The following is a 12,861-nucleotide window of genomic DNA, read 5'->3' on the forward strand; positions in this document are numbered from 1 at the left end:
CATATTTATTACTCAACAGAAAGTTCGTACCCAAGAAGTGCTTACTCTAGTCTAGAGGAAGATTACTGTAAGACATTTAAAGCTTGTATTACAAACAGTACCACTTATTATAGCCGAAAAATTTTAATGAGATTAAACCATACTTATTCAAGATACATATTGTATATACATTTGCGAATCAAAATACTCCAGTAACTCTGTCACTTATTAAAAGTCTTGGAACTCAACCAGTTAGTTTAAACTATACATTCATCATAATTTTGTTTATACTAGCTAAACTATCGGTATTCACTATTACCTTTATTTTATTTATTAGTATTTTGTCTTGACAGACTTCGTGTTAAAGTACTATACTATTTAAAATTCTTTAAAAGTATCCCTCATAGTTTATACATAAAGATGTTTAAAACATTCATTCAAAATTTGAATCTTTGGTACAAGAATTTTGACAAGAAATAAGTAGTGAATTTTAAAAAGTTATTTTGTGTTTTTGTGACTTAAGCGAAGTCCAATTAAACTAAAGGTGATCAGAATTATATATAACTTTCTAATATAGGTTTCAGATATGAATGAGCGTCACTTTTACATGGAACGTCGCTTTTGCACGAAGCGACACTTTTGCACGGACCAATGTTTTTGCACTTTAGCTTAAACAAAAAAGTACGAATTAAAAATAAATTAGCAAAATGTTTTCTATTTATTGAAAAAAAAACATTTCGATGACAAAATTTTAAATTATAAAAATTCTTAAATAGAAAAGATAAAGCTAGTGAAAAAATGTCTGCGGTCATTTGTGACTCGTTTCCAATTTTTAATACGATTTTCAAATTTTCACTGATGAAGGACGGTTGTCCGAAATTAATTTGAAGAAAACGTGCAATAAACTGGTAGATTTTTAAACCATCGTTAATTTATTTTTTGTACAATTTTTAATACCAAAGTTGCAAATAATTTTTTGAACTTACTTTTCAGATATTCTGAATTTCTTCAAGGTTTTTTAAAGTAGGTACAAGTTTTTGGTGTTTTTTCATAATAAAGATAATTCTAAGGTAAAAAATTGTCTTAAACAGTATAGAAGTATTGAAAGGATACTGTAATGCTACTTTAAAAGTGTTTTATAGTAAAATTATCTGAATGATAACAAAAAACTATTGTATATGGTAGATTTTTTGTATATAATATTTTTTTTTATTGTAATGTTTTTTTAATTCCTGAGTTTTCCTGTTTTTTTAGTGAATTTTATTAAATTCTATTTTTTTTTCAGGTTTTTTTTTAATATTTCTCAAATTCAAGGTTTTCCAGGATTTCAGGTTTTTTGACAAACCTGTAATACTTTTTTCTCTGTAACTTATTTCGTAAAATATTGAGTTTAATACTTCTGAACTGTATTGGTAATTATTAATATATTTTTATGACTAAGCATAGGAGTAGGCAACTTTTCAAGTCGACGGGACAATTTTAGCATAAAAATTTTTTCACGGGTCGGACTTGTTGATAAAAAGTTTAAAATAGAATAATAAAACCTAAGTTTTTTTTATATTGAAACTTGTCAGTTAGTCGCAACCAAAGAAAGCTGTTGTTGTCAATGTAAAAACAAATGGAATATTTAACCAGAAGTAGATTTGTGTAAACAGTTATTTCAGGTTTTTTAGACTTGCAAAAACTTTGAAATCTTAAAAAAAGAATTTAAAACCAGTCTTAAATGTTTATTTTAAACTTATGAAAAGCATCTTTTTCTAGCACTTAAACTTCGTGTGTTTTTTTATTAGTATACAGTCATTTTTCAGAAAATATAGCAGGAGCGTGTTTTGACTGGTTTGCTGTGCGACCCCTGAAATAAAACTTGAATAAATTTATTAAAAAAGCGATCAAAATTTTTTTATTTAAGATAATTTACTAAAAATTCATTTCTATATGTTAAATATTTGATATCAAGGAAAGTTTAGCTTCCTTTTTTTCAAATAACTACGTCAAAAATGATATAGTTTTATAAATGTTTTTAGAATTACACTATATACTGCATACTGTACGAAAATTTTATAATCAAGAACGGAGCACAAGTAAAAAAGGAAACTTTTCATTTAAAATTAGCCAACTAAAAGTGTTAAAAAACGATATCAATTATTTTTCAACGACAATGGTTTTATTTTTCTTAGGAAAAATTTACCAAAATACATATTTTTTATCTTTTTACAACATCAGAAAAACCGTAGTTTTACAGTTTATTTTTTTCATCAAGTTGTAAAATAAATTTTCACGTCTGCTATTAGTTTGTTTAAAAAAAATTCAATTTAAAATTAAATTTTAGCTAAATTACTTTAACTGAATTTTTTTGACTAAGTAATTTGTTTAAATATCATTGATTTTTTTTCTCTTATCTAGACAAGTAAATAGTTTATTGAACGACAAACAAATGTTCAAAATATTTGGTCCTAGGATCTGGTGTACGAAGAACCTTTCGGTTATCAAGTTGCACACCACTTGGATACTTTTTCACGTCTTGTCCAGGACATATAAGTAATTTTGATTATACTTTGTGTTTAGTTTCTTATGTATAAAATATTTTGTTATACATTTAAGCTTTCCAATGTAAGGCAAAACTTCAACATTGTTAATAACAAGAGGACCTAAGTTTATATTTAAATTATTTTACTTAAAATTAAAGACCTTGATTACATATTGAGATTTTGTATATTTATTGATATTTTCAAGTTGTAAGTTTAAATTATTTTATGTAGCTTAAAAGTGTTAGACAGTTATTATAGCTAGTTAATTTTCTAAAATTTAATATTAGAAGCTACTACAGATAGTACTCTAATATTGTACAAAAAAATGTGCAACCTCACTGGAAAAAGTCTAAACACACCCCTGAAATATAGCCAATTTTTAACGTTTATAAACGAAATTAAAAAAATATTTTCTGATTGTTGGCAAATTAGCTAAAATAATTTAAAAAATTATGTTTGATAGGCTGACATATATTATTAAATATTAAAATATTAACCTATTTTTACATATACACATGTATCGCTAAAAGATGAAAAAAATTCTACAATAAAATTGAGACTAACACTTACAAACACCGCTTTTTAATGATCGTTTTGTAATCAGTTCATATTTAACCAATATATCATTAGAAACAAAACTCTATAAAACTTAACAAAGTTAAATACTACTAATTTGCTTTAATAATACTCCACGAAACAACTACCCTAATGCGAACAGAGATTAACTAATATACTACAACTAAACAATTGTTTATTGCAAACAGTTGAAAATTTTTTATATATTTGGAAATTTTTTGAAAAAGAGTTTTAGTTTCTAGAATTAAAGATATTGAAATTTTGATTTAAGCAAACCCTTCAATATGCCTCGCGCCTTGTAGATGTATTTTTTAAATTAGTTTTAAGTTTTAAATGCAATAAAACCTTGGCTTTCTAATCAATAGATTTCAAGAAATTTAAAAAATCCTGTTTCCAGTTGCAAGCCAACTGAATGCAAGCTAAAAAATAAAACATACCAACCGACTAAGTTTAAAATGTTTTATACTTAGAAAAAGTTTTTTATTTATTTTCTATCAAAGTTTGTAGATTTTACCTTACGATAATTTATTTTATTTTTTAATAAAATAGTAGAACTAAACCAACTTAAGTAAAAAAAAAACTAACTTAATACTATACGTATATTATTTTCTTAAAGCTAAAAGTTTTTATATAATAATTATTCAACAAAATTTTAAATTTTCTCAACTATTACAAGCACAAAATTACTTAAATTTACAATATTCAAGTCACAATAAAAATTAGCTTGACTAAAATGCATCTTAACTTAAGCTCACTTATTACTATTAACTAAATTTTTATTTAAGCAATGTTTTCTTTGAAAATAAATTAGAAGAAAATAGAAAGCTACATACAGATTTTTTTTATTACTATTTGTGTTGTTTTTTGATCTTTAAACTTAACTAAAATTTAAACTTTGCCACAAATTCAATCTTAGTGTTATGATTTAACTTGTTTTGTTTTTAAGTAAAAATTTGATTTAACTATAAGTTTTTATATAAAGCATTTGAGCGGGATTTCAAACTTTCATAGCGATTACAAGCACAAGATTGTTTAGTTTTTCAATAGTTACGTCACCATTAAAATAAGCTACATTAAATTCAACTCAATTTTAAGCTCACTTTATTAATTACATTTTTGCTTAAGCAATGTTTAGTTTGTAAATTAAGTTGAAGAAAAAAGAAAGCTACATACAGCTTTTATTATTAACCTTATTGTTGTTATATCGATTTTAAAACTTAACTAAAATTTAAACTTTACCTTAAACTCAGTCTTAATGTTAAAATTTGATTTGTTTAGTTTCTTAAGTAAAAATTTTGAGTAAAAATTTGGTTTTAATTTAATTGTTTAAATGCTCTTTTCCATGACTGTCACATATCTTTTATTTATTTATTTAAGCACTGACGAGGTCTTTGACCGAAACTTAGTTTGTAAAATAATTTCTTGAAAGAATAAATTCATACTTTACACATAGTAATAAAATACATTTAAATATGATTAAACATTTACATACAATCACTCTTATTTTCTTACGTACTTAAGAAACCTTTTTAGTCTGTTTCAATTACACTAAAGTATTATGAGGACTACTTGTTAGTTACACTTACTGTTTTCAATGCTAGAAACATGCTGTCGTTGAGTTCTTGTACACTTTTTTGTGTTACTCCAGTTTACTTGTATAACTGTTAGTCGACTGCCCTGAATGCGTTGATGGAAAATTTATTGTCAATGTAAAATAACAGCTGTATCTAAATATATAGAAAATAGTTCTTGATGCAAACAACTGTACCGCAAAAATTAAATAGTTCACGGGCTTGATTCTTTAGGCACTGGTCTGATCAGATTAAAATCCTAGAGTTATTTAATTTAAAGATATAAGGGTCCTTTGAGAGGAACACAATACAGACATATCTAGGTCACCGTAACAAGTTTGGAAATGAGTTTACTGACTTTTTTGCTGAAGGTATTGTTAGTTAGCGCTTAAGCTAGGTGGTAATTGTGCACGACAAAATAAATTTTATGAGATCCGTTTGTCCTATACTACGTTACAGTTAAGGTCTGCAGCGAGTTCAAGGTATTTTAAGATACTGAAGAGACTAGATCTGGTAAGGAAAACTGCGGCCAGCTAAGGTTAAAATAGCGGTCTTCAAGCGAACTTTTATTTTTAATTGCATGCAGCCTATAAAAGGTAAAACTGCGGCCAGCGAAAGATAATTCGAAAACTTACACTACATATTCTGGGGCTGGAAAACAACAATCAAAAAACAAAAAGTTTAGTTACAATTTAAGGAAAATTCGAAACTTACACTAGGTATTTCGGATCTGATACGAAAAGTAAAAGCTAACACTACAATTGCCTGCGAATATGTTTACATTTAAATTTGGCCCTCGACCATCGATGCCTGTACTACTGACAAAGCCGTGCATTGGAAATAAATAGTTCTACACGTTTACAAAATTAACTTGAATAAATCTTACCACCAATTTAAAATGTGCTTAAAACTTGTTTTATAGATGCATAGATACAATAAAGTACGGTTTTAACCAAAATTAATAACGACTGAACTGCCAAACACAAATTTTGTCTACTAGATATCTCTTTTTGGGGTTATGTTATATTTACTTAAAAGTCGAAAAGGTTTTCTGTAGTTTTAACAAGCATTGCAGTTAATAATTAAAATTTCTTGGTTATCATGTATAAGTTAGTTTATTTTTATTGTGAAACTATAATTCTACCTTTCTGCTTCATCACTTACTTTTTACTAATATTGTTGACACTCATATGAAACAATGGTCTTAACTGAATAACATATGTTACAGTATTTATGGAGAAATTTTTTTGTTTTTAAAATGCACTAGAAAATTTAAAACTTAATCTGTAAAAACCAGACTATCGAAATACATTTAACTTCTCAATAGTATTTATACTTTTAGTACACTATAAATAAAAAACTGTTATTTTGAATTTTTGTAGTACAAATAAAAGAAAAGTGTACTATTTTTTTTAATAAAAAATCTATTTAAGGATAAACTTAGCATTGTTTAAAACATCTATTTAATAGGTATTCATATATTTTTTACCAATTAAGTTTACTAGAAGTCATATTACTATGTAATGTTTAAATAAATTATTGAATGTGCATATGCTTAAGGAGTTTACTGTTTTTTTTATACATTTTAATTGCAATTAAAATACGTTTTTTATCTAGTTACTTTGTAGTGCATGTGTTAGATACTTAAATAAACGTAGAAAGTTTTAGATATACTTGAAATGTTTACAGTATTTTATGTATAATTTATTTCTCATTAATAAAAGTAGGTTACATGGCTATTCAAATTCTTTAAAGACCATATCTCAAAAAGTAATTTATACTCGAAAAAATTATAAAATACGTATGTAGGTATCATTAATATTACAAGCCATTTTTTTTAATTATAAATAACTTTGAGATACTTGAAAATTACTATACTAAAGACTTCTTTTAGCCATACCTCAATAAATATTTAAAATTTTGCCCAAAAAAAATAGCTTGTGATATTAATAAGAACTACAAACGTATTTTCTAATTTTTTCGAACATGCATTACTTTTTGAGTTGTGGCCCTTTAAATTATTTTTAAAGAACTTGAATTGTCGGAATTTAATTTTCCGAAGTTGACAAGTCGGGCACCCGTAAAAATAACATTCGCGATACCATCATGTTCGAGAAAAAAAAAATCAAAGACGTTAAATTTTTTGAATCAACACAACTCTTTAAATAATTATCTCTTTAAAAGCGGTTTATAAAATTTGTATTTGCCAAACTAACAAAAGTTATCAAAGCTTCGAAAGTGTTTTTTTTTTACATAATCTGTATAATTTAGAGTCGAGATACTTAAATACATAATAACTTGAACATTAGGTTGTTTTAGTTAATACTACTTGTTTCATAACTATTTACAACACTCCTTATGTCGTTAAAAATACGTTAAAATAAACTGCTTGTAAATATTCTTGTTATAAGAAATTTAGTTTTGTTAACAATAATGTTTTTGTAAATCTTAAGTTATTGCCTTTTATATTAATCAAATAAGTTTAAGCTTATTAATGAGTTTTTATAATTTTAACTGTGTTTGATGTTTTGTTGAATATAATGCTTTTTGTTTTTCTTATTGTGTGTTGTTTAAGTGGCTCAGATTTTGATGCTTGAGTCCAATATTGCACAATATAGTAATAAAAATTAAAACACTACTATATCAAAAATATATGCTTCAAATAGCAATCTGAAAATTTTAAACTAAAACAGATTGTTTTAGATTATCGAGTCATACATATCCTGGAGTATGACTCGATAACCGAAAGGTTTTTTCGTACACCAGGTCCTTGGACCAAATATTTGAGCTCTTTTTTTTTCGTTAAATAAACATAATTTTTTAGCTATAAAGACTTTTTGTTAAATAACTACAAAGAGTAGGTTTAGCGTACTTCTTTATGTATGTTTTAAACTTGTTGAAATTTGATTCATGTTATATAGGCAGCAGATTGTGATGGGTCTTTAGTTTTATGATTGTCTTGCTAATGAAAGAGTGGTTGTTATAATTAATTTATTTGTTACTGTGTTAGATAAAAAATAGTTCATTTTATAATTATTTATTAGAAATTAGAGGTAAAAGTATAGCGTTATTCCAAATTTATTATTATTTAAATTTTTTGAGTTTTATGTCAAGTTTATACTAACAAATTTGTATAATACTTATTGTGTTATTATTAGTATATATATAATATACAAACAATTTTTTTCTACTTAAAGTATTTCTAAATTGATTTTTCTATATAGAACTTAATAATTTCAATTAGATATTGGTTATTTGAGTTTGCAACAGCTGATTGTGAGTTCACACTCGTGGCAGTGATCACATGATTGGATTGTTGATGTGTTTTTTGTTGTAACATCGGCAGATACTTGCTTGGAGATTTGAGCCTCATGATTCTCCCACACTTTGTGGTTTTTGGTGTTGAGATTTTAACTTTGTGAATGTTTGCCAAGTGACGTGTTACCAAAGGATTTTTTATTCGGTTAAACAGAGTTTTTTATTTTAATAAAAATTTTTGGTTAGTTTAGTTTTAATTTTATAGGGGGAGGTAGAATTACAGGTGATGACAAATTGCTTTCTTGACCTTCAAAAAACGTTTATCGGTGTAGCGTGAAGAGTAAGTCTGATGTTTTTCTACCATAAAAAAGAAATTAATTGGGACAGATAACCAAAAAAAGTAGTTAAAACACGTTAGAATTTAAATAAACTCGTATTAATTTCTTTAATATGTATAAGGTATTGCAAAATACTAAACCACCAACTTTATTAATATGTGTTTTTTAATAAAATTATAAAGCAGAGTTTATAATTTTATTTAAGAAAAAACAAAAAATGCATAAGTAGAGTCTTTACAAAAATTAAATTAAATGCAGCTTAATCTAGTTTTATACTACTTAGGAGACATAATTTATTAAACGAAAACTTTTCAAAAGAGTTAAAAATTTATTTAATTAATTATTCTACGTGTTAAAAACTAATTATAAAAATTTTAGATTCTTATTCATAATTTTAATGAACTATAATGATAAGAAATAAAATCTAATAGTTTCAAACAACTTTAAACTATATAACACATTTAGTTTTCGTACTGAATAAAAAACTACAGATAAAAAATTCTAAAAAATCTTGCAACAAAATCTTTTAAAATTTAAAGTTTTTAAATCTAATAAAAACATTAGAAAATGTAAAAATTATTAGGAAAAATTGATATCGTGTTTTTACTTTGACTTTAAAGCAGTCATTCTAGCAATAATTTCTTTTTCTTTTTCATGTCTTTCCCTTAGTTGCCTTATAAAATCATTAGAAATTTTGTTTTCATCTGTGACTACTGTGAGGGAACTATTTTTTATAGTAAAAGTTTTATCTCCAAGGTTTTCGAGTTTTTTTGATGGCTTAAGAAAGTCATGCGGAGGAGAATGCTGCTGATTTTCTAACTTTTTAGGAGGAACAACTTTTGGCCTGGGAACTTCTTTGGCATACTTTAACGCTCTTTGTCTAGCAGCGAGCTTTTTACGCTTTTCCTCTTCTCTTTCAATTTCTGCTTGATGGGTAGGGTGCATAGAAATTTTTTTTTTTGCAACAACTTTTTTGTGGCGAGACCTTAACTGGTTACTATAAGATACCATTCTCTGTTGTTTGTCTTTTTTTTCAACTGTTGAAGACAAGTCCGCACCTAAGCCACCCAATTTTTTTCCAAATGTTTCAGCTTGCAAATTGTTGTAGTCTTTTAGCGTGTACTTACGGTAGTGTGGAACAGATTTGTTCTGAATAGGAGGAAGTGGAAATTTTTGTTTCGTTTCGAGTTGTTCATGATGACGTGTGACAAAAGTTGAGCTTCTGAACGTCTCATTGGTACGGTGTTCTTCATTTTTGGTATACAAAGTATTACTCTTATTAAGGGCCTCATAATGATTTAAATTTTGGGAATGATCTTTACCTTCAGGAAAATTTTCTTGTACAGTAGCATTATCATATAAGAATTTTTTTACGTACGGTTCTAAATTTTTATGATTAACAAAATTATCGTACTCGTAAGAATTAAAAGTTTGGTGACTTTGACCATCTAAACAAGTATTTTTAAAACAGTTCTTATTTAAATAGTTATTTGAAGTGTTGTTCACGTGGTAAACATTAGTTTCTTTATCATTTATTTCCTCAAAATAAACTTCGTTATCATTTTTATTTAGAGTTGAAGCTTGGACTTTACTTGAATTATTTTGTGCAGACTTTGCAATAATTTGAGGTTTTTTTGTTTTAAAATTTCTTTGGTTTACATTTCTTTTATGGTATTCATTCGAGAATGTTTTAGTTTTTTCTTTGTTTCTAACTTTTTTAAGTTTTTTTGCTTGTTTTAACCACTCATCTTCTACAAAAAAGGGTTCAGAGCTGTTATTAGGTTTGTTAGTTATTTCTACTATTGCGGATTTTAATTTTTCATCAGGCGAAACTACATTCTTATCTGATTTTCTTTCTGACGAAGCAAAGTTTAATTTTTTAAGTAGACTTTTTTTCTTTTGGTGATGAATTTGCATGTATGAAGATACTTTTTTATTTTTTGAATTAACTTCTATTTTATTCCTTTCAATTATGTCTTGATTTTTTCGAGGTGAATTTCTTTTTTGAGTTATGTCTTTATTTTTATTTTTTACTGTTTTTTCATTTCTTTTATTAAGAGTTTTACTCTTTTTATTAAACAAAGCTTCTAAAAATAAATCATTATTTCTAGTTTCAACAGATATTTTGTCTTTATTTGAGTTGCACAACTCTAACATCTCTTCTTCCATTGCTTTATTTTTTTCAACTAAATCTGTATCGTCTACAACTTTATTTTGTAGATTTTGAGAACTAATTTCATAGTTATTATAATCAAGCGTGTCCTCGCTTACATCGTCAGGAAAGTAGACATTATCGTTTAAAAACTTGATAGAAGCACTAGTTTGAGGAATTTCAACCTTTTGCTTCTGTAACTTTGGACTCGGTTGTTGATATCTTAGGTGCGCGTAGGGGTCGTTGACATTTTGTATGAGTTCTTCATACGACTCATCTAATGTTGAGTCTATTTCAAAGTGGGAAAAGTGTTTGTTCTGGTAAAATATATAAAGTAAATACAAAAAAAAGATACAAGTTTTTGCTAGCATTAAAAAAAGTTAAGCTATAATATAAAGAAATAAGCAGTAACAACTTTTGAGGATTTATATCTTGTTCTTACTTCCACCTATGACCTTGATACTAGTTACATTTAGTCGAAAACTATTTGTAATAAAAAAGTTATTTTATTAATTTATTAGATATTCATAAAAAATATTATCATAACAAACCATCACAAGCTTAACAGCCAACAAATAGTTGTCAAAACTAATCAAACAATTCACAATATTCTTACTGACACCGAGAATAGTATATACAAAAATTTATCTCCATTTTTAAACTTTTTTTTATTTTCAAGCTACTTATAAAATATTAATTAAAACGAACAAAGTTATGATCTTACAAAACGAACCATTAGGGTCCATACTTTGACTATCATCTCAAACAGTACCATTTAAAAACAGTAACCTGATTATTTCACTGACATTCTATATGGATAAAACAAACAGTATTTTAAAACCAATTATTTATCAAGTTAATTACTCAAAGAATTAAAATATAGATGGTGGCATTGTTGCACTAGGCTACATTTAAAACAGCAAAAATAAACTACATGACTAAATTTTATGCAAATTGTGGAACTGTACTAGAAATCGAATAGTAGTTCAAAACTATATTCTTTAAATTTTTATATAGTTTGCAGATAATTAAACAACCTAAATACTTATGTAAAAAAATGCATAAAACATACTTTAGTTCAAAGGTTGTCTTGGAATTACTATTCTGTAAAAAAATACTTTAGTTTTTTGGCTTAAAAAAGAAAACTTGATATGGCACTGGGTAATTTAACATGTTGGTACGTACAATGAGAATTACAAGTAATGTGTAAATTTACTTTATTGTTAACTTTAAAGGCTGTATTTCAAAAATACAAAAAAAAAAGTTGATACTTTTTAAAAGTTAATAGACTTAATTGAAAAATGCAAATACATAAGTCTAAGTGTTGAACTACGACATTTTAGAATTTTAGAACAAAAATAGATAAACCAAAAATAAAAAAAAATCGAAAAAAAAAATCAGTCACTTAGTAGTATATATATTCAAGTAGACTTACAACTTTCATGAGATAATAAACTGAAACTAATAAAAAAAATTAACTATTTATTAGAAAGTCTTATCATATTTTATAATAAATTGTTTAGCATCAAAAAATACGTGTTTTATTTTAGGTAAGGAATTTATCAAGTTATATGTAATAGTAAACTGATTTCTAATCAGTATAAACATTATCATAGTTATGTAAACATTTTAGTTTACTTTAACTAGTTTTAAGGCCATAGGGGACCGCCCTTGTTTTTTACATGCTATTAATACTCTGTAGACTTTTTCATTAACAATCAGACACTTTTTATTGCTCAACAAGAATCAGAAAAACATTTGATATATAAAACATTTAAAACTGATGATAATAAAGTCGAGTTTTAAAAGTTTTTAAAACATAATGTACATAAATGCAAATTAAAGTAATTAGTTTTAGCCTCATAATTAAACAGAAAAAGTATCAACAAACAATCAATATACCAGATCAGAATCCACTGTACTTTTAGTATAAACTTGATTTGGCTCATTGTGGGATTGATAATATGGAGATGTTGACCAGCTATCATAATTATTCATTTGCATAAAGCTACTTTGAACATCACTATGAGAAATTGTTTCACCTACATACTCACTTTCTTGGCTTGATGATTTAGCATAGCTTTGGGGTGTTTGAAAATCATGCAAATTTTGAAAAGGTTTTTCATGTGAGTGAACAGGGCTACCTTCTAAAGAATCTAAAATGTTTATACTACCTTCAGATGCCCTTTGCAGAAGTGTAGGCATTTGCGATTTGTTTGCAATTTCAATAGAATCTTCATTGGAAATGCAAGGAGAAACTTCTATTTTACTAAGCAAGTTTTGATTAAGTCGTTTCTTGAGTAATTTATTTTTATTTTCTAATCTATCTAAGTCATCAGGATCAAGCTCACTATCACTTAGTTTTTCAAGGCTTAAATGCAACTGCATTTGCATGGAATCAGTCAAACTATCTTGTCCTCCTAATGACATATTTTTTCATAAACTTTAATTTCTATTAA

General features: G+C 26.2%; 1 protein-coding gene across 1 annotated transcript; it reads right to left on the reverse strand.

The window, feature by feature from the left end:
- Positions 1-8,853: 8,853 nt before the first annotated feature.
- LOC145843344 (uncharacterized) lies at positions 8,854-12,861 on the reverse strand. The gene is made up of 2 exons (XM_082950813.1): positions 12,305-12,861; positions 8,854-10,719 (listed from the first exon to the last, which is right to left on the reverse strand). Exons 1-2 carry the CDS (start codon positions 12,830-12,832, stop codon positions 8,854-8,856), a joined length of 2,394 nt encoding a protein of 797 aa, XP_082806939.1. The 5' UTR covers positions 12,833-12,861.

The sequence above is a fragment of the Thalia democratica genome, chromosome 1 (assembly GCF_965202585.1).
Source record: "Thalia democratica chromosome 1, ktThaDemo2.hap1.1, whole genome shotgun sequence".
Lineage (NCBI taxonomy): Eukaryota > Metazoa > Chordata > Thaliacea > Salpida > Salpidae > Thalia > Thalia democratica.